Genomic DNA, 22,728 nt, shown 5'->3' with positions numbered 1-22,728 from the left:
GTCTCTGCAGGGGGGCAAAATGTTCCTAAAAATGGAGCATCTTGCCTTCTGTGGAGAAAGCAGTTCACCTTCAAAATGCTTCCTCCATTGGTTTGAAGACAAACTGCCTTCTCTGGAAAGAAAAAAAGCTCAATTTTTAAACTGATTTTTTCCCCTCTCCACAGAAAGCAGTTTGCATTCAAAGCATTTCAGGAATCACTTTGAATCTAAGCTGCTTCCTGCAGTCCCCTCAACAGCACCAGGAAGATTCCAAAGGGTGGGGGGACTCCCTTCCACAGCCAATTCTAGTTGATTGTTGAAGCTTTGGTAATGCAGGGCTTTCTTCAAGCACAGACAATCAGCTGATAATGGGGGGTGTCAAAGTACGTGACGCAGGACTTTGCAGGTGCCACCAATCAGCCGAGCCCCCTTTTGATCCAGCTACAGTTTTATTAGTCCTACACCTGATGTCATATATTACATCAGGCAAAGGGCAGATAAGTGAGGCTTGGGCAAAAGGGACTGGTGGGCCTGATTAGGCCTTGCAGATTGCAGCTTCCTCACCCCTAATATAGGCTGCCTGTGCAAATCCTACAAAATTGTTGTAGGGAATATGATAGTTTGCTCCTGACCTGTAGTATTTCTCAAAGCACCCCCATATCTATTCCAGGTTAAACACATTGAATAGTACTTTTAAAGTAGAATGATATCCAATATCTTCCAACTATAGCTTAGTGTTGTTAAATCTAGATATAAGAGCATGCTAACACATATTTGCCATTAAGAAAGTAGAGCTGACTCTTGCAAAATCTGTGTGTGTTTTTAACAATTATTGCTTTTCCTTAGGTGTTCTATGAGCACAGAGGATGCAGCAAAGCTCTATGATGTCTGTCCACATGTCAGCGACTCAGTAAGTTCCCCCTCTTTGTTAGAATAGTTCTCAGTTTGTAGAGATACCTTTTATCATATGGGCCCCACTTGTGGGGTTCACATCTATCTGATGGATTATCCAGTGTTGGAAATTTGGAGGTAAGGAGCAGGCTTTGTTGCTACCACAACAATAGTAACACACAGTGATTGACAGCCTTCCATTTATATGGGAGAAAGTACATGTTTTCATATAAGAATATTTATTTATTTTACAAAAATTTCTGTACACCAGCATCATCACCATCATTATTATTACTACTTACTTACTTACTTACTTACTTACTTATACCCTGCCCATCTGACTGGGTTGCCCCAGCCACTCTGGGTAGCTTCCAACAGAAAATATAAAAATACAGTGAAACATTATTCATAAACAACTTCCTGATACAGAGCTTCCTTCAGATGTCTTCTAAAGGTTATATAGTTACTTATCTCTTTGACATCTGATGGGATGGCAGTGAGGTTACAGGGAGCCAAGCAGAGGGCCTTCTCAGTAGTGGCACCCCCCTCCCCAGTGGAACGGCCTCCCATCAGATGTCAAGGAAATAAACAACTATCTCACTTTTAGAAGACATCTGAATGCAGCTTTGTATAAGGAAGTTTTTAATGTTTGATGCTTTACTGTGCTTAATGTTTTTGATTTGTTGGAAGCCTCCCAGAGTGGCTGGGGCAACCGACTCAGATGAGCAGCATATAAATAATAAATTATTATTATCACATTGTTGTTATTACGGGTGTCAAAAATATACAGCTCTCACACTGTTCAGATGCCCACCTTGCTTGTTTGAAATTTCATATGTCAGGAACAATTGTTTCCACCTTTATAATTCGGGAAATAGATCCACTGAATGCAAGAACTCCAGAAGTCACTGAAGATAATTCAATCATATTTTCATGGTAGATTTTCCACCTGCTACTTGTTACTGAAGTAATTCAAATGAAACTAGGAGCTGTTCATTTCTAGTACCTTATGATGTTTCCTCCACTATTCATTATCCTTCGTACCTAAGATTTCCCTAGTTGCCTTAGAAACCGCTGTTGTGGTTGACTGTAGCAGAGAAAGAACACTTCAGGACCAAGGAATCTTAGAACAAGTTCTGTTCACTTAAGAATTTTGTGAGTGACTAGCATTGGACCTGGAACGCAGGAATCTCATCCCACAGGGACAAAATGTGGTCTTAATCATACCTGGCTCTGACTTGCACTTCTTTCTTGTATTGCTTCTTCTTTTCAGGGCCTCTTCTTTGATGATTCATATGGCTTTTACCCCGGGCAAGTTCTCATTGGCCCATCAAAAGTCTTCTCGAATGTGCAGTGGCTTTCAGGAGTGAAACCTGTTCTTAGCACAAAGAGCAAGTTCAGAGTGGTGGTGGAAGAGGTATGGCTCAGTGAACTTGACTGTGTTAAGGGATCAACGCCTTGCCTGGAGTTTTCTGCAAAACAAGCTGTGTTGTGTTCTTTGAACCAAACGCGATGAAAAAATATTCTACAAAAGTTTAGGATCAATATTTGTTTTTAAATGATGTACAGCTTGTGAGTGAGGACCTCACCTATCATTTGTGCTTTGGTTAAACTAGAAATGACCCCATTTTCACTTCCACTCCCTGATTGGTTCTTTGATTTGAGTCCCCATTCAAGCCCAGCCATGAAAGATCTGTAGGATGAAAATAGCCTTCATTTTAAATTGTATCAAGGTTGGTATATGAATGGAACAATCCTCAGTAAGTGATGCCAGCTTGATAAAAAGCAGGTTTGTTCGAATTGTTTCCAAAAAGCAAATAACTGCTTCTTCATGCTATAGCTACTTAGGTCTGATACAGTTATGCAGCACCAAAACCAAGATAATAGTCCTAGACAAACTTAAAGGCATTCTGTGAGTTGGACAAAAGATACCAAAGTATGAGTGTCTTAACAACTTCAATAACAAAATGCTACTTGATATTTAATCTCGTGGAATTTTCTAAAACCATTCTCTCCTCTCCTCTGCCTTGTTTTCCTTAGGTGCAGGTGGTGGAGTTGAAAGTGACTTGGATCACTAAAAGTTTCTGTCCTGGAGGCACAGATAGTATAAGTCCCCCACCGTCTTTAATCACCCAAGAGAACTTGTCTAGGTAAGGAGTTCTTCATATTAATACCCTAAAAACACTCGCCCCATTAAATTACATTCTGCCAGAAGGTTGCTACCAGAAGAGCAATAGTTTACTTGGATGAAAACAGAGTCATTGCTATAGTATTTGGTGCAAACATTTGAGGTGGGATGGTGAATGATCTAATAATATGAAATGGCACGTGTACAGCTGTTTGTGTGCTGTTACAGAGCAAAAGGACTTTAACAATCTGTTTATTTTCCTCCTGCACATTCAAACTTCATAGTATGCTTCATATAAGAGAACATTCCCCTTTGTCCTTCATTAACAAATACTTTTGCACTGTTGAATTAAGCCTAAACCCATGTAAAATGAGGAAGTACTGTCTCTCCTAAACAGTCCCCCCCCCAAAAAAGTTATCATATTGTAATATATGAAAGCCCCTGTAGAGGTGTCAGGCAGTGCTAGGACTTTGGGGGGAAACTGTATCAGCCAGCAGTAAGGTGGTATCACGGTCACCTTGTTTTTGACAGGGTAAAGCGCCTGGGGTGCTTTGACCATGCTGAGCGGCAACTTGGAGAAAGGTGTCTCTATGTGTTTCCTGAGAAAGTGGAGCCGGCAAAAATCACATGCGAGTGCCCAGAGAGAAACTGTGTTCTGGGAGAAGGATCTGCTGCCAAAAAGGTATGTATGCTGGCGTCGTTTGGCTGATAATATCAAACTGCTTCACAGAACATCAAACTTCTTTGGAAAGTTCTTTTATTCAAAATTTCTCTATACTGTTTTGACAGTCTTGTTAAGATGATAATCCGCTGATGTGATTAAGATAATGGTAGTGAGCATTTGGGAACTACGCACCCTTGTACTCCTTCAGCAGCCTCCTCTGTATTGAGAGCACATTTTCCCTTACCCACACATAAGAGAAATACTTGCACCAGTGTTGATTGCATTTAGGGTTTGAGTAGGTGCCCTGCTTAACCAATATTCTTAACCATCTTCAGGTGCCAGAAGAACACCAATTAAGTGAAGTCCCTGCTTAGTCTTAACCATAATTGCATGACTGGTGTTCATGTTTCCCTAAAATATATGTCAGGAAGGAGGCAGTGGCTCAGTGAAACTGTGTGATCCCACAGTTAAAGAAAGCAAATTGCCAGTAGCACTGTGGCACAAAAGATATGATACTTAATGATCAGAGAAAATGTGAACTTGTTGAGCTGAATGGTCCATAGACAGAGAGTTGTTATGGGATGAGTTTGCCTTCATTTGGCAACTGTTGCATTTATTAGATAAGAAGTGATTGAGAAGTGATTTGTAACCTCCCATAATCAATTTCTGTGAAAAACATGTTAACAGGGGCATATGAATGTCCACCCGATTTTGATGCATTCCACTGCTGGTGCGCTGTCTTCAGAGTAAATCTCTGTTGATTGGCCCCTTCAGTGATTCTAAATGCAAGATGGAGATTTGTTTAGAATCCACATTGCAGGTGGTTGTTTAAATTCTTTCAGTGATTTCAAGTAGGAAAAAAACTCTCTCTTTTTAGCTTTAACCATCCAACATATTCATTTCACCATTCTGAGACAGTGGCTCTGTTCTCATGTAATATTTATTCAAACCATGACTTAGCATGAATGCACAGGCTCCTGGAAAAGTCCCAGCTGCTTTGCTCCTTTTCTGGCACTGTTTACTACTGTTCTGAGCTAAACCAATGATATTGGCTTAGTGTGTTGTCCAAATCTGGGCTCATGGTTGTCTAGAGCAAAACAAACCACCAGCCCTTGGTGCAGACAAAAAGATGGAGCCAAACCATTGCAGAACAGCACAGCAACGGCAGAGAATTTGAAAAGCACCCACAATTGCCTCTCCAAGAGTCTGCACATTCCCACTAAGGCATGGCTTGGCTTGGTGTTATGTGTGTAGCAGGGACTCAGCTATACAGCTGCAAACAGAACGTTTTACGTGTGTTTTAAGTGCATTATACAAATGTGACACTAGATGGCAATGATGAGCTTATGGCAAATTCAATATATTTTTCAAAATGCTTTTAAAAAAGCATTTTCACAGCGTTTTTTGTATGTTTCTAGATTCAACCCAGGTCAATGGCTCTCTACAACTTCCACCCATGTTGCTACATGGGATCCCCCCCCCTGAGATTATTCATTCACTTCAATGCACAGTGAGGGGGAAAGTAGCTAGCCCAGAGTTGTGTGTATCGATTGAATTTAACAAGCATCTCTCTTAGGTCAAGTATGAATATGCATTTGTCATGATTTCTGTCCCTCTCCCATGCATGTTTATATTGCTTCTACCAAGTGTAGAAAGGAAACTACACAATTAAAATAATACAGCTAAGGTGTACTGTGCTAGATATAGCTGCCTCCTTCCTTTTTGAAGTACTTTTGGACCTTTCTGCTCTACTTACGTTTCAGTGAATTCCCCCCCACCCTGCCTAGCCTGTGGATGTAGCTTCTTAATACTTACAACTGCTAAATATCTTCACTTTAATAGCCATTCAAATATATTGAGGGTTTTGGTATCTTTCCATTATCAGATGTATACCATTCTAGCAGCTACTTTTGACAGTGAAAAAGAGTTTAACATATTTGTTAATAATGAACAGAATATGGAAATTCACATATTTCTAAAGAATGCTCTTATTTAACTAGGATAGAACAGCTTATTAGCGTCTTCCAGTGTCTTGTTGTAATAATGTGCTAAGTTTCATTTCTGCCCTTGTAGTTTTAGTTTATGGACAATTTACTCTAGCTGTTCATAGTGCAATTTGCTTAGCTCTGTTAGTAACAGGTAGGTCTGTGTCTCTCATTACAGTATTTCTTTAATGAGAATTGTGGGGACTACATTCCTTAATCCTGCTTGCAAATCCAATGAAGTGCAGTCTACAGGCATTAATAGTGGTTTACCATAGGCTCAATTAACCCCCTGTTTTTGTGATCTTTTTGAGGGAGGTTGTTAATCATCTGACAGGCCACGAAACATGGTTGTCTGTCTGCTTGGCTCACTAGTTTAGCAGCCTGCGTAAGTGGTTTCATGTGTCACTATAGTGGTATTTCCCCCCTACAAAATCAGCATTTACTTCTAAGAAAATGAAACCAAAATTGTTGAAATCTCCCCTTTGGGTTAAAATATGAATAAGATGCAATCAAACTGTGAATCATTTCTTTGGACTTAATTTTCCTCTTTAAATATTCCCATGCTTTCATCAATAATACCAAAACTGTGGTGTTTAATATTGCAGATGGCCTGTCCTTGTTTCGTATCCAACGTAAAGCCTGAAAAGGTACTGTACTAAACACTTGTTCTATATCTGTTTTTAAAAAGCCTTGAACTTCCTCCTGTACGGTAGCTAAGTGTCTCCAATTTCAGCATGCAAATGCCACCTTCCTCCAAAAAGGCTGTTAATATTCTAAGTAGCTTATTTTTCCATGTAAACTCATCAGCAGATTTTGACATTTGTTGATCTCTTTCTAGATAAACCCACATTGCTTAAGAAGAGTCTATTTGTAGGTGTCATTCTTTTTAAGTGCCATAATTCCTCCTCCAGGGAAAGGTTATCTTAACCTTTTTAAGAACAGCTTAGCCAATTCTAACTTCATTTTGTATAATTTTGATAATCTTCTAAATTAGTAATAATAAGATTCATGTCCGTCCGTGTGATAGAAATATGCCAGGAGGAAAGTGTATGTTTTGACTGAAATCTGTATAATATTCCCGGCAACACTTATTTCCCCATCCTGACAGAGGAGGCCCCTGCTGGTTGAGGTCGCCAGGCAGAAGGGGTGTTGGCAGGTCTTGCTCTCCTGACAGCAGTGCTTTGCATTTTGCTATAGAAGTAGATAATATCTTTTCACTTGGGGACAGGAGCATGATGATGGCAGTGTCTGGAATTATTGACATGTTTTCTCCTCTCATGGCTGCCTTAGATGCTGCTTATTTCCTTTCTTACGGAACTCAATGGGGGCAACATAAATGGTATCCACTCCAGTTAGTGCAACTAAATATTACCATCCAGGTTTCTAAGCTCTTACTTGCTGTAGTGAGAGGATTGCAGGCATGAGGACACTTATAGGTAAAAAGTAGGGAGGAAGGAGAGCATAAATGCCTCCTAAACCTGGAGGTTCTCTTGTGCAAGTACCTCCTAGGAAATTTTCTCTGCATCAGGACTTCTGGTTTTGAAACTTGGCAGGATATATGTGGGAACCAGTTACTAACATCTGGCTTGCACATTTACAGGGGAGAACTGACGGTGCAGAAAAATAATGTTTAAAGTATTCCGCCTGCTGATTCTCCCCCACACGTCCTCTTCTCTTTCCCCCCACCTTTTGTATTTGCAATATGAGGGAAACACAGTTGGGAACCTCACTTGTCTCTCAGTGTTGGTATGTGTTGACATTACAATACTCTGAATTGCCTTGTGTCAGTTATGACACGTTATAGACTGTAATGAGCCCAAAAACTTGGGTTTTTATATTGATACTTGCCACCACAAACAAGCTGATGGGCAGTGACTTCAATCCTGCTTTCTGCAGGGATCAGCTGCAGTTCCCCATTGGAAAAGTCGGTTGCTCTTCCAATCCAGCGATGTCTATACCTGCCACACACCTGATTGCACATATAATGTCAGGTGTGGGGCAAGTGAGTTCAATTTGGGGGAAATTGCCCACAGGCTGGAGGTTCTCAGTCCCTAAACTAGAGTGACAGGAGTTTGTGGGGGGGGGGTTTAATGTATAAATTGATTACTAAACTTTCTGTCGGGGTAAGTGGCTCTTGGGTAGAAAGAGAACAGAATCTGGTGGGGAGTACAGTTGTTGGGGATGGTGCTCTGCTGGCTTTGAATAATGAATAAGGTTTTAGTTTTATATTTAATCATAGCTGAATCTTTGTATTCCCTCCATGACTTAACATTAAGGTATAATGGCTTTAGATTTATTGCTATGAAGCTAGATGTAGTGTTGGGGATATGAAGTCCTCCTAGAAAAAGTTAATCTTCCTCCTGAAAAGCAAGGAAAGCATCATGACTTCGGAGACTTGTTCCTGCCACTTTTTGCAGTGCAGTTTCTGCTAAATGCCAGTAAACATACTTAAGAAATAAGTGTGAACAGAAAACCATAGTAATGGTGCTATTAAAAAAAACTTGGTGAGAGAGGTACATTGTAAAGAAGGCTAGGCAACTGAGTCCCAACTGGGCAACATAGTATATTAATAAGGCCTCCTTAAGGATGTCTCAAGAACTGTTGGGTTTCACCTTGCCAGTGCATTTACAGCTAATGAACTTTTAAAGTCTCTTCCTCCACACTCCCCTCTTACTGTATTTTCCTGGCCCCATCCTGGCCTCTTTAAGGCCTCTGTGGCCTTTGGCTACTTGTGCTTTTATCCACATCACCTTGGATACCTGAAAGTGACATGATGTTGTCGTGCTGGTTTGTCTTCATTGCTCTCCTTAATGGACTGGACCTACTTTGCGACATCCAGAATTGAGTCACACTGATGGAGAAATCTAGAAATGGCTTGCCAGGGGTGTTTCCTCGGTCAGCCAGTCATAACCACTGTGGGTTTTAGTAATGTTGGTACAAGGACCCCTCTACCTATGCAAAAGGAATTCCTCTCCCTCTCCTCTCCCCCGTGTCCTTTGAATTGAGCCAATTGTACAAGCAAAAGTCCTTCTGCTAATGGGACAAGATTGCTGGATGCAACCCAGTTGCTTGTTGCTTCTCAATAGAGTGGTCACTACTCCTGTAGAGAACTCTGGGCTAGCAAGGAAGACTTGCCCATCAGTCTTCCAGCGAAAGCAGTCTTAACTCAAGGGCCAAAATGCTAAAGGAAAATAGAGTCCAAGGATTGCATAGAATACAAAACCGTTCATCTGCTCAACTCAGCAGCATGATTAGCTCTGGCTAAAACTCTTCCTACATCTTGGGCTGCATCTGTTGACCATCCTTTATTTTCTGTAGGTGAGGAGATTGTTGAAGAAGCAGATAGTGAAGATCATGTCGATATCCCCAGACTCGCAGGGTGCCCTTGACCTCCCTGAAGCAGAATCTGCCGCAGCAGGTGACCAACCATCTGAAGAACCTAAAGCCGGCTTAAAATGTGAACTAGAGGACTCTGCCCATGATGCTGTAAGCTTACAAGAAGTAAAGGAAGAGCACCTTGATGGAACGGGAAAAGGCGTCCCTTGCGAAGCAGCTGGGCTGCAGTTGCAACCACCATTTGTTCTGAAACGGAATGATGGCTCCTCAGACTACAAGCTCCAGTCAATAGAACAGGATGCTGACGATGAAGCAGCAGATGACACAGACGACACCAGCTCTGTGACCTCTTCTGCCAGCTCCACAGCCTCTTCCCAAAGCGGCAGTGGCACAGGGCGCAAGAAGAGTATCCCACTCTCCATCAAAAACCTCAAGAGGAAGCATAAGAAGAAGAAAACCAAGGTTTCCCGCGAGTTTAAGCCAGGCGACAGGTAAGGCTGCCCTTAAACATGCCATTAAATCCTGCCAGTTCTGAGTTTTCACAGTCAAATGTGAATGTGTATTTAAATTGCCCATGGCACAAGGATTTGTGCAACCTCATCAGGATGGGTTTTTAGTTTGACGGCCTGTGTAGAACGTTCACCTTGGTCATGTTTCAAGAGAAATGTAAAGAGCAAACTGCGATGACTCCATGGATGCCCAATATGAGGCAAGTGTGTGAACTCAGGCCACACAGATCTCTGTAGAATGAATAAAATTAAAGGCACCAGTCTGACTGCCTTTTCCCATTCTCTGGGACCAAGTAACCCAAAACCCCAGTTTCTACTGCAGCCTTATAAACACCTGCCTTCCAATATATGTGGGAATTAAAAAAACACTTTAGGAAAGAGTAGAATTTTATCCAGTCTTAATTTTATTAAGTAGAATTTTATCCAATTTTAACTGTTTCTGCTGTGCTTGGTGTAGAGGCCAACTGGGAAGTCCAGCAGTGCCACAGCCCATCCACCACCAGCTCCTCCAGCTTCTTCATCCAAACCTTTGCCAACATGGTGGCAAAGGTGGCCAGTGAGGGGAGCAAGCGGGTGGGTAGTCGAGTCCACCAGACAGGAGAGAGAAAGAGGCCACAATAAACATGCTAAAGGGGGCTCAGGAGGATCCCGGGGGCCTGAATGAGCTTGCAGCTGGTGACTCTGAGCTCTGCCTCGGTCTCAGCATCCGGGCCTCTGCCAATGGAAGGCATGAAGCGGAGGGCGCCAGCTAGCAGGGGTGGAGGATGAGATGTGGGGGTGGGGCGAGGGGGCTCTGCTCCAGATCCCTGCACCTCAGAAATGGAGTCAAGGAGGGCAGAGCAATGAAGAAAGGTAGCACTTACTCTTTATGCAGGACACTAGTCTCTACACATACACTCCACACTCCTATGTCTCCTCCATCAAGGGAAGGAAGAAGCATTATCCCCGTTGGTTGGCGCATTCCATCCAGGCAAACACAGTCAAGGGCCAGTACTGGATGTGGCTGGAGAGGAGAGATAGAGAGGCCTGTGAAGAGTCCCAAGGAAGGGCAAATAGAGAGGCTTGGGGGACTACATTTAAACCATCGGCCTAGGGTTATCCACTCCTGCTTTAAGAAGTACAGTGGTACCTCGGGTTACAGACCCTTCAGGCTACAGATACTTCAGGTTACAGACTCCGCTAACCCAGAAATAGTACCTCAGGTTAATAACTTTGCTTCAGGATGACAACAGAAATCGCGTGGCAGCAGCGGGAGGCCCTGTTAGCTAAAGTGGTACCTCAGGTTAAGAACAGTTTCAGGTTAAGAACGGACCTCCAGAACGACCTCCAGTTCTTAACCCGAGGTACCACTGTACTGTATATGAGCTGCAATATCATGCCCATTCATCTGTAAGTCCAACCTCTTTTACCACCATTAAAAAGAGGGGGAAATTAAGCTGTGAGGCAATAGGCATGCATCACCATAAGTTTACAAGTGACTACAAGGTGGTTTAAAATCAAGTACGTACAGTACTGACAACTAGGTTATCTGTTAGTCACTACCCATTGCTTCCAGCCAATTAGATAAAATTGCAAGTTCATCTTGAATCATGTCCTTCAAGCCTAAAAATATATATGAAAGCTTTTTTAGAAATTAATGGTACCAAGAATGTTTTCTGCAGCAGCTGGCCAAGATCATTCTTGAGACATTTTGGGCCACTTGTTCTTCCCAGTTAGATAGAACAATGGGTGGTGCTTGATGAGAACAGAAGCTGCCGAAGCACATAGTTGAAAGGAGCTAGTTTCATCTGATGTGATTGCTTTTGGTGCGATCAGAAGGCCCCATTTTGTCTGACTCCCCTTGCTGTAGGAGGCGTCTTCTGTAATTCGCTGCCTTTTTTGGTCACAGGGTTGCTGTGGAAGTGGTGACCACGATGACTTCAGCTGATGTGATGTGGCAGGATGGCACAGTGGAGAAAACCATTCGTTCCAATGAGCTGTTTCCTGTCCATCACTTGGACAACAACGAGTTTTGCCCTGGAGATTTTGTGGTGGACAAGAGAGGTAATTGGTGTGATGTGCATTGTTTTCACCTTTACAATTGTGTTTTGAGACTGCCAATAACGTTGAATGTAATAACAGCAGCATTGTTCACTTTTAGCATTTTTCCTGAGAATCTTATTTTGTTGATGAACTTTGACCCTCACAATTGTTAAAGTAATAAATTGGATAATGTGGCACCCCTTTGTATTCAAGCAGTAGTGAAAGGTGTTTTTGCCTAGTCACCATATTGTAAATTGATCTATCCTGGTGTTTTTAAAAAAACCATACAGGTAGTCCTCCTCTTGAGATGCCAAGTACCTCAGATACAATATGGCAACTGGGCCTATTATATTTGGCAGATAAAATTTCTCCAAAGACAATAAGCCACTCTTCAGTTTGTGTCTAAAAACCCGTCTCCATACAGTGTTTTAATTAGTGGACCGTAGATGAAAGGAAAAGGGGCTGTATTCATTTAAATAGGATTAGCACTGGCGCAGTGTGATTTCCCCCCCTCTCCTTCCCTATGTGTGCCCCATGCTGTCCCCAAATCTGCTCCAGAGAGTTGGGGGAACCCTCAGACCAGATTTAGTGGGTGCACAGGAGGAGGAGAGGGAAACAGTCCACTTAATTCTATGTTGAATATGACCTGAGGAGCGCAAATAAGTGTTTGAATATTCTTTCTACTTATCTGTTAAGAGACTTCCAGTCAATAACAGGCTCCCACGAGAGGTGGTGGACTCTCCTTCTTTTGGAGGCTTTTAAGCAGAGGTTGGGTAGCCATCTGCCATGGATGCTCTAGTTCAGGGGTGGCCAACTCTCAAGAGACTGCGATCTACTCACAGAGTTAAAAACTGGCAGTGATCTACTCCCTTTTTGAGGGTTCAGGTCAAGTTGTTGAGTTTTTTTAGGGAGGAGGAAAGAAATCACCGTTTTTTGGGGGGGTGCAGGGCTAAAATGTTGAGCTTCTTTAGGGGAGCCAAAGTTATTGAGCTTCTTTGGGGGGAGCCAGTGATCTACCACGCATGTCCAGTGATCTACCGGTAGATCACGATCTACCTGTTGGACATGCCTGATCTAGTTGAGATTCTTGCGTTGCAGGCGGTTGGACTGTATGACCCTGGGGTGCCTTCCAATTCTGCAATCCTATGATTCTAATCCTTGTGGAATATTAGTCCTTTTCCCACTGTTTTTTGCCTAAGCCTCTAGAAAAAGAGGATTTGACACTTCAGTATGCTGCTCTCTCTTACTGGAGTCTTCTTTTTTCAATCCTAAATAGCACAGGGTTCTCAGGATCCTGGGATGTATGGAGTGGTGCAGTCAGGTGACCATGTTGGCCGCACCTGTGTGGTGAAATGGTTCAAGTTGAGGCCTAGTGGAGATGATGTTGAGGTAAGAAGCAAAGGTCCTTGTCTTTTGTGCCCTTATTATGTTTATGTGGACTTTTATTCATTATACACTTCAGTATACTGGAAAAGCTGTATTTAAAAGTGATAGATACTCCGCTGACTTTTTTTCTTTCCAATCTTTCCCCCAATAAACCCTAATGCAGATTTTATCTTTTTTTCCATGCCAGATCAAAGTTAGGTGTCAGAACTTAAGTAAAAAATAGTGTGTGTGTGTGTGTGTGTGTGTGTGTGTGTGTGTGTGTGTTTCATACTCTCAGATCCTCTTACTGGATCCTCCTTTATGTTAAATGTTGACTTGGGCGGATTGATTTATTCTCATCCTCTGTTTTGGTGCCATGTGGGGGAGAACAGGAGCCCCGAATGAGTGTATTGTAGAAGGTTAGAGCTTGGTGCAGATGGACAGGACTGTACAGTCCTCCTTTCACGTGACTCTACCACTTTGGAAATGCACGTGGAGGTTTCTTGTTATGAATTTTCCACCACAGTGTGGTAAAAGTTGTGAGTGCCTACCTGTTTTAGTCAACTCTTCAGAGCTCTTTTAAAAATTATATATGCATGAAGCCTTTTACCAGATATTTCAACGCAGCAGCAGCGTTGAGCAGAATGTCTTGAGTTCCAGGATGTTGTTCTTGGAAGCATGTAGGAATTGGAAAATCTGGACAAGGATTGGTCTTAAACATGGTGTGTGTTCTTCGCCAGCTGATTGGGGAGGAGGAGGATGTCAGTGTGTATGACATTGCTGATCACCCAGACTTCCGCTTCCGCACTACTGATTTTGTGATCCGCATTGGCAATGCTGAGGATGGTGCTTCAGTTGGTGAAAATGAGGTAGGTCTTGCATGTCCTTGGGGCCTAATACTGCGGGAGGGGAAAATGCAGTTGCCAGATTCCTCTGTGCCTTGGTTTGGACTGAAAAGAGATAGGCCGTCTTGTCCTGCTTAGTGTTCCTAATAGACATGCATCCTTGCACACTTTCTAGAAGAAGGGAGGCTCTCTTCTTTCGGCACATACATAGAACTGAGGTCCTCCCCTTGTAGCAGATGCAATAGCTAACCAGAACGTAACAATGAGGTCATTGGAATCTTTCGGCCGCAGAAGCGTAAAGCTTACATAATTTGAGTGGAGAGATGATACATGCATGAATTAATAGCCTAAAAGGCCATCATGCCTCTTCCTAATTGCCTTCTTCAGTAATGAAGCTGTGTAGAGAAATCTGCAGACCTGAAACTTCTAAACAGCTTATGAACACCAACATATCACTTTACTCGGCTTCGGGTACAATTTTAATTGGGCTTTTTAAAGTCTCATCTCCGGCATCATATTGAACATTGCTGAGCAAGTGACAGAGACAGCCTATTGTGAACATGTTCAGCATATATACAAGGCCAGGTTCAGTGTGGATCATCTCTGTGAGGAAACCACATAAAGACGCCATCTGCCGAGAGGGAAAAGGTTTGAAAGGCTCAAACGCCAGTTCCTCAATCCACCGCAAGATGGCAGCCCTGTCAAATACTTCAAAAATGGATTCTTCAGAGAGACTGGAGATGAGTGGCGCTGAGGTCGTTTTGATGTACGGTTCACTGTCTTTGAGGTGGATTTGTTTTGGAAATATCCTGCACCGGACATCCCCCTCCGTAAAATTGCAGCAGCAGCAAGAATCATTACAATTTCTCTTGGCTTACTCTGTTGATATCCTCCTCTTGCTTATGCACCCCACTCACTTGAAGAAAGTAGTTGCTAACTGCTGGTATTCTAGAAGGTCGAGTTAAGCTGGCTCTAAGGCTTGTTGTGTTTGTTTCCGTAGCCCTCTGTGGGTCAGGTGGCCCGTGTGGATTTCAGCAGCAAAGTGGAAGTTGTGTGGGCTGATAACTCCAGGACAATCGTTCTGCCACAGGTAAGCTGCCTCTACTTGATGGAGCTCTTGTTCATTGGGTCCCATGCCTTTATAGCAAGGAGGGGGCATTTTGTCTGAAACTGGGAATGCTTGTTGTTTCTTTTTCATCAGCTCTTAAATTTGCTTTGAATTTGTTGAACCTTGGAAATGGGTTGCTCTAAGTCAGGGGTCACCAAGTCAGTGACTGTGGGCACCATGGTGCCCATGAACATTTTTACTTGTGCTCCTGGGCTGATGCCCAAGATTCTGAACTATCATTAAAAGAAAGCTATGGGGCAAAACCTTCCAAGCAATTCCTGTGACATGAGAGTGAGTATGGTGTGGCCACTTTGTATATTTTTCCTGATACAGTGGTGCCTCGCAAGACGAAAGTAATTCGTTCCGCAAGTTTTGTCGTCTTGCGATTTTTTTCGTCTTGCGAAGCACGGTGTCGGGAAAGTTTTGGAAAAGCTTCAAAAATCACCAAAGTCTTTAAAAACCTCAAAAAAGGCTACCACACCGCGTTCTATGAGTTGCTCCTCGAAATCAAGTCGCAACTGTATTAACGGTGTTAAGAAAAAGGAAACAAACTTGCAAGACGTTTCCGTCTTGCGAAGCAAGCCCATAGGGAAAATCATCTTGCGAAGCAACTCAAAAAACCAAAAACCCTTTCATCTTGCGAGTTTTTTGTCTTGCGAGGCATTCGTCTTGTGAGGTACCACTGTACTGAGGAACATTTCTTGTTGCTATTAGACAGTGGCAGGATCTATATTTGTGTGTGTAAAATCGATATTGTGTGATCTCACAATCAGGAAGAGCAGGACATAGCTGATTTCCCATGTTAAGCATAAGCTTGTCAGGAGTGGCTTTCTTTCTAATTTTGGGTTAAACCATGCAGCTTGTGGCAGCCATTTTGTGTTATGCCACCCCCAACCGCCCCAAAAGCAGCTAATTTGTGACTGGAGCCCTCTGCACACTCAGAGAATTAAAAATGTGCCCCTGGTCCTAAAAGGTTGGCGATTTCTGCTCTGGATGCAAGCTGTTGATGAAACCCACTTGTGGCACTACTGATGTCTCTTTATTCTGCCGTCTAAACTTGCTGCTTCCGTTTTCCTTCTCTGCAAAGGCCAGGATCCTTTGAATGCCTTTGCAGAGAAATTTTATACACATAGAGTTTTGCTAGTAGCTCCTGCCTGCAATCTGCAGTTGCCCCTTTGTCCTTGTTGTTGTTTAGTCGTGTCCGACTCTTCGTGACCCCATGGACCAGAGCACGCCAGGCACACCTGTCTTCCACTGCCTCCCGCAGTTTGGTCAAACTCATGCTGGTAGCTTCGAGAACACTGTCCAACCATCTCGTCCTCTGTCGTCCCCTTCTCCTTGTGCCCTCCATCTTTCCCAACATCGGGGTCTTTTCCAGGGAGTCTTCTCTTTTCATGAGGTGGCCAAAGTATTGGAGCCTCAGCTTCAGGATCTGTCCTTCCAGTGAACACCCAGAGCCGATTTCCTTAAGAATGGATAGGTTTGATCTTCTTTCAGTCCATGGGACTCTCAAGAGTCTCCTCCAGACCATAATTCAAAAGCATCAATTCTTCGGCGATCAGCCTTCTTTATGGTCCAGTTCTCCTTTGTCCTTAGCCCATCCTTTTCTTGCTCACGCATCTCTGACATACACCTCACGTTTTCAGACGGTCGATGAAGACTTCTTTTGTTTCAGTGGGCCTTTGCATATTGAGGCCTGTAGATTAACAAGTTATTTGGAACTTTAGGTTGCAGCAGCGGGAACTGCTAGATGGAGTTTTGGGTTTTCTGATGCTGCTGACTTGTACTCTCTCTGCTGGCTTTTAACTTAAGTCAGGGAAGAGGAGCATGTGGCCATCCAAATGGTGATGGACCACAGCTCCCATTGCCCCTGATGATGAGTGGTCATGCTGGCTGCGCCTGATGGGATTTGGAGTTCACCAACATCTGGAGATGCTCCCACTCCCGATTTTAAGTGGATCCAATGAATTGCAAGCAGAGTTCCACTCATGCCGTAGGGCTTCCCCGCTCTCACCTTCCTGTATGTGCAGACCCTTTTGTGTCCTTCCAGAAGCAACCTGCAGCTTTGCAGGAGCTGTTTGGATGGTTCGCAAAGGGCTATTTGGATAAGCCATCATTTTCATTTTCTCCTATGATTAGCTGCTTTGAGGGCTCTGTGGAGCCACCCTGATGGGATGGAAGGTATAAAATAAAACCTCAGCTATGGCATCTGTGCCACTGATTCCCATGAAGGCAATCGCTGAAATTAAAGTAGGTGTAGCATGCATGTAGCCCTCTCAACGCTTGCATAGAGAGCAATATGAAGTTCAGGTAGGCACATTTCTCCAAAATAAACCCCAAAGGAGAAACCCATTGCTCTAGTTCAACAGCTTTCTAATTTTTCATATTTACATGCGTGTCAAGGGCATGTACACAGTTGAAGCAGGGTCCTGGTTAGGACCGTTGGCCTACACTGTCACACATTGTAGGGTGCATTCAGTTCATGCCCTTTTCCGATAGCTATGTTATAAACACTTGTACACAGCGGATCTCATTGACAGAACTCCTGGGGAGCTTTCAAGGAAGCCCAGGATTCATGGAAAAGCACTCTCCACATGCATGAAGGATTGTAAAACAATACCCTTAGTTGAATTAGAGAAAGGGAGGAGGAGCAGATGAAATAGAATGGTTTGGGAATAAGCTTATGGGGCAGGCAACATGGCAACTTTCAGGTGCTGTTAGACTCCATCTCCCATCAGTCTCAGCCAGCATGACCAGTGGCCCAGGATTATGGGAGTTTGAGTCCAACATTTATCTGGAGGGCACACTGTTGACTACCCCAAGGGTTTCACTAGCTCGAGCATCTGCAGTGCAGCAGCCATGCTCCCTGCCCCCATTTCCAGTTTTCCTGTTTCTAGAACACTGATGATCAGAGTGTGTGTAACATCCTTGCATAAGCTGGTGTTTCTAGGTGAAAAAGATCCGCTGGGAGAGGCATTACAGCTAAATTTGTCCCAAAGCAACGTTAGAGGAGACCGCAGTACTGAAAGCTTTTTAGCTCATGCCTGGTCTCTTCATTTCCAGATAGCTGCTGTGTCTCTGCTATAGCCAGCACCCGCAGTGGTTTGCTTTTGCCTCAGAAGCCTGTTCATGTGCATAAATGCTTGGCATTCAAGGCTTTCTTTTTCTGAACCAGCAGTTCTCCTTTAATTGCAGCAGAATGGTCCAGTGCCTGAGCTATGGAAGTGGGATACAAAGCCCTCTGCTGTCTCCCTTCCCACTCCTGTCACATGTGATCAGATCACAGGTCTGGCGTACACTTCCACAAAGGACAACTGTCTCTGTACAATTCCGCACCCAACCTATAATAAAAGTTTATACCGTTTAAAAAAACCTGTTAATTTGATTTGTGGTTGTAGATTAAGGTCTACAGCAAACAGAGGTTCCCCGGGAAACTACTACTTCTGCAGCTACCAATGCTTCTATATATATATTTTTCCCCCTCCATCATGGCAGGGATCTGTGAAAAGGTATACCAAAGCCCATACGCGGAAGGGTATCTGTACATCTCATGCAACCTCCAAGACATCTTTGTTAAATCCCCCTGCAGTTTGAGCAGAAAGAAAATTGGGCTGGGTGGTGGAGGACAAGAGGGCCGTATTCTGAAAAGTCACATCCCTAATATACACAACAGAGATCAGAAGGGGCACACCTTGGAAACAGAGCGCTGTGGAGTGCAGGAGCTTGAGGATTATTCGGATCATAAGAACAACTCCTTGTAGGAGGAAAGCGATAGGCATTTCCGTGTAGTTCACAGGTTGTCACTTGGAAAGTGGAGGGTTCGGTCCTGTTCCGACAAAAACATCAAGCAGCTTATCAAAAACGCCAAGGGAGAAATGTGATAAATGGCAGCATGGAGTAAATAGACTTGTTAAGAGGAGTTCAGTATCCTGGGATCTTCCGTCTAGCAGAGTCAATGCCTGCTGCTCTCTAGTCTGCTGCAGATCTTCAAGCTCACTGTAGCCTTTTTATAAACTGTTCCAGTTAACCCAGGGTGCCCTACTTTTTGAGGGTAAAGTGCTGATTCAGAATCCTTTAGATGGATATTGCATAAGATCTGCAGTCGAGGCATGTAGAATCCACCTGAAAGTCAGTCCAGTGGGAGTTTGCCTAGTGATGGGCAAATCTGTCCATTTTGTTTTTTCTTAGTTACTCATTCTTTCAATCTCAGATTCAGTTCTCCTCATTTCCACATCAGTATGCGTGCAACTTTTTTGAAGTCCGCATGAAAACTGTACATGTTTTTGCCTAATATATGAGGGAGGTTTCCACAGAGCACTAAACAGATTGTTCCATCAATTTCTCCTCTCCTCCCCCTGAGCGCTTCTCTGGGGATTCTCCCAACTTCCCCATAGAGCTGAATTGTGGGAAGGGGAAGCCCCATTGCAGTGGCAGAAGTCCTTGGTCTTGCTTCCGGTTAGTTGAATCTGGTGCTGTGTTTTTGGGTGTAGCTTTCCCTTACAATAGAAAGCATTTTTATACATGACTTTCACTAATATAAGTATTTTGCACACACTTTCCCTCATATATACTTTGTCCTCTTTTTATTTATTTATTTTTGGTTGGAGAAGTGCATCACACCATTCAGAAAGAGCAGGATAGCTGTGTTTTGGTTCGTGTGTTATTTTAGGAGGTGAGCATCAGGTAGACTTGCATTAAAATGCAAACCAAACTAATTTCTCCCCCAGCGTCTGCTTCCGATGTGTCCTTAGCGTGAAGAAATGCTTCTGTAGCTCATCCCCTTTTACTGGTGGGATGACAAACCTTTTCTTAATTAATAGATCGATCTCTCTCTCTCTCTCTCTCTCTCTGGCTTCTAGCATTTGTATAACATAGAATCCGAGATGGATGAAGAAACAGACCTTGATTCCATAGACGGCAGCACGAGTGGCGCTTCCTCAGATGAGTGGGAAGATGAGAGTGACAGCTGGGAGACGGACAACGGCCTCATGGAAGATGACCACTCCAAAGCAGAGGAAGCTGAGCCCGAGGAGCCACCTGTGGAAGAGGTGAAAAAGGTGGAGGAGCAAGTTCAAGGTGCTGTGGCAATGGCAGTGGCCGACTTGGCAGCTGATAAATCAGGCAAGGAAGGGACCCCAAAGAGCTTCCGAGAGTTGAAGGAGGCCATCAAGATCTTGGAGAGCCTGAAGAACATGACCGTTGAGCAGCTGTTGACGGGCTACCCGACTTCTCCAACGGTCGAACCCGAGAAGCCCACCCGCGAGAAGAAGTTCCTGGACGATATCAAGAAGCTGCAAGAGAATCTGAAGAAGACCCTGGACAACGTAGCAATTGTGGAAGAAGAAAAGATGGAGGCCATGGCAGAGGCAGAAAAGAAGGAAGAGAGAGAGGCGCAGACGCAGACCCCAGTGACATCAGAGTGGCCTAGCGAGACTCCTGTGCTTTGCCAGCAGAATGGAGGCAAGCCTGGCGTTACATTCACCAGTGCCAAGGGGGAAGTCTTCTCTGTACTGGAGTGTGCCCCAGGTGAGTGGCAGGCAACCGTGTTTCAGGGAAGGCAGTGCTGGACAATAAAGCAGCAGCATCCCTCTTTCATTCTATAGAAGCCTGTATTTAAAGGTGGGATAAAGGTAAACTTTGCAGAATTTGTGTCTATACTTCAGCATGTGCCTCAACTTGCATTCAGTCTCTTGCACTTAATGGCCTGTTGCAAATAAACAACAGCACTTTCAAAACACATTGCATTTTGTTACTGTACTTAGAAGCGATTTTATCCCATTGTTTGGCAGCTACAACAACAATTTATTTATACCCCGCCCATCTGGCTGGGTTTTCCCAGCCACTCTGGGCAGCTCCCAGCAGAATATGAAAAACATGATAAAACATCAGACCTAAACATGGTTGCCTTCAGGTGTCTTCTAAAAGTCAGATAGTTGTTTATTTCCTTAACATCTGATGGGAGGGCGTTCTACAGGGCAGGTGCCACTGAGAAGGCCCTCTGCCTGGTTCCCTGTAACTTCACTTCTTGCAGTGAGTGAACCGCCAGAAGGTCCTTGGCACTGTAGGTGTTTGTAGACTGTTACACTGCAATTACCTGCATTTTACAAATATGCATTGTATTTTATCATTGCTGTTTTTCATGAATAATTATATATTGAGTAAAGTTTAGTTTAGTAAAAGTCAGGTAGTCCTGACTTTTTACATTGTATCTTGGTGTGATAACTGGCCATGGCTTATTATTCTTTATCTCTGAGAGGTTTTTTCATGGCTGAGCTTTTTATTTGGCCTGGGAGGAAAGGTGTGATGGAAACACCTGCTAGCTTTTTTGACCACGAATAGAAGGGTAGAATATAAGAGCTATATCTTTCTCCTTCACCAACTGGCATAATATTTTAAGCAATTTCTGACCAGTATTAAGCAAAAGCAGCATAATCTCCTTAAGGATAACTGCATGGTTGTGTGGGGTAGGGGGTTCTTTTAACCCACTGTCTTGGTTTTTTCATTGTCCCATTAGATAGCCATGCCTTCAAGAAAATGGAATTCCAGCCTCCAGAAGCCAAGAAGTTTTTCAGCACAGTGAGGAAAGAAATGGCCCTGCTAGCAACCTCGTTGCCAGATGGTATCATGGTCAAAACCTTTGAAGACAGAATGGTAAGTTCACACAACCCAGTGTGTATTTGACACTCCACCAAGAGTGTTTTGGTACTCCTCGTCCTTGTTAGAGCTGTAACCATTGAAACACAAGCCAGGATCCAAAAAAATGACTCGATCGTCTAAGATGCGTCCTAGTTGAAGGAACCATATCGTTCATTTGTGAAGACTTTGACCAGCCTTCAGGCAGATAGAAAAGGGTTTCATTTTCCTCCTGCAGCCATCTATCACTAGCATCTCTGCTTCTGACTTCTTCAGTTTATACAGCAGTTGTTAATAATCCCATTATTGTGTTCTGTGTGTTCATCTCACACTTTTGCATAGAGTACGATATAGAAACTTTGCATTCATTCAAACATAACTGAATGCCATAAAAAAGAATAAAGAGCAGAAAAATGACAATATATTCCAGAAAACTTCCTTAAGCGCCCACAAAATTGATTGAAATAGCCACCGTAAGTAGCGAGATGGGTTATCTATCACACCAAAAGAAATCTGACATTCTCTTTGGCCACAGCAATAGCAAATAAATCTTTCAGTGTTGCATTCTGTTACACCAGCAAGTAAATTAACTGTTTTGCTGACCTGACAGGAACTAAATTCTAGGAGCTGGGTTAAGTTAAGTACTTTTGCTCTGATATTTTCATAAATGGAACAAGTGAGGGAGCAGGGGGTGAAGTTCAACAGCTTTACCAACACAGTTCTGTTATCTGGCATGCAGCCCATGTAATGTAACGTAGCTGTTTTCCTAGTTAACACTGCAGAGGCTCCTCGGAAGTTGAAGTTGATTTTTCTTCATGGAATTATGCTTTGGCTTGTGATCTCTTCACAGGATCTCTTTTCGGCACTCGTCAAAGGGCCTACGCGCACACCATATGAGGATGGCCTCTTTTTATTTGACATCCAGCTTCCCAACATCTACCCGGCTGTCCCCCCTCTTTTCCGTTACCTCTCCCAGTGTAGTGGGAGACTGAACCCCAACTTGTATGACAATGGAAAAGTCTGCGTAAGCCTTTTGGGGACCTGGATAGGCAAGGTAATACAACTTCAAACTATTTCCGTATTGATGTTGGTCTGGCTCCTCCAAGTACCATTGTATAAATTGCCTCAGATTGCTCTTCTTCTTCTTCTTCTTCTTCTTCTTCTTCCTCTTCCTCTTCCTCTTCCTCTTCCTCTTCCTCTTCCTCTCCTTCATTTTTTCCTCTCAAAAGACAAGGTTAGGGTGTTGTGCTAGCAGTTTGAAGA

At 43.5% G+C, this 22,728-nt stretch overlaps 1 protein-coding gene across 2 annotated transcripts in view; it reads left to right on the top strand.

Annotated features, from left to right (window-relative positions):
- Nucleotides 1-22,728, top strand: part of UBE2O (ubiquitin conjugating enzyme E2 O) — a 60,504-nt gene that overhangs the window by 32,438 nt on the left and 5,338 nt on the right. Inside the window, exons 5-17 of one of the 2 annotated variants that reach the window (XM_083487437.1) lie at nucleotides 826-889; nucleotides 2,144-2,287; nucleotides 2,911-3,020; nucleotides 3,530-3,680; nucleotides 6,253-6,294; nucleotides 8,966-9,474; nucleotides 11,381-11,535; nucleotides 12,791-12,903; nucleotides 13,620-13,748; nucleotides 14,725-14,814; nucleotides 19,692-20,358; nucleotides 21,347-21,483; nucleotides 22,316-22,519. In XM_083487437.1, the coding sequence (XP_083343563.1) occupies nucleotides 826-889; nucleotides 2,144-2,287; nucleotides 2,911-3,020; nucleotides 3,530-3,680; nucleotides 6,253-6,294; nucleotides 8,966-9,474; nucleotides 11,381-11,535; nucleotides 12,791-12,903; nucleotides 13,620-13,748; nucleotides 14,725-14,814; nucleotides 19,692-20,358; nucleotides 21,347-21,483; nucleotides 22,316-22,519 (2,515 nt within the window). The remainder of the gene's footprint in view (nucleotides 1-825; nucleotides 890-2,143; nucleotides 2,288-2,910; nucleotides 3,021-3,529; nucleotides 3,681-6,252; nucleotides 6,295-8,965; nucleotides 9,475-11,380; nucleotides 11,536-12,790; nucleotides 12,904-13,619; nucleotides 13,749-14,724; nucleotides 14,815-19,691; nucleotides 20,359-21,346; nucleotides 21,484-22,315; nucleotides 22,520-22,728) is intronic. The other variant, XM_083487436.1, reaches the window with a different exon arrangement.

This window comes from Podarcis liolepis (assembly GCF_965112155.1).
Source record: "Podarcis liolepis genome assembly, chromosome: 2".
Lineage (NCBI taxonomy): Eukaryota > Metazoa > Chordata > Lepidosauria > Squamata > Lacertidae > Podarcis > Podarcis liolepis.
Note: the sequence above shows the minus strand (reverse complement) of the source record. Positions and strands in the feature narration are given on the sequence as shown.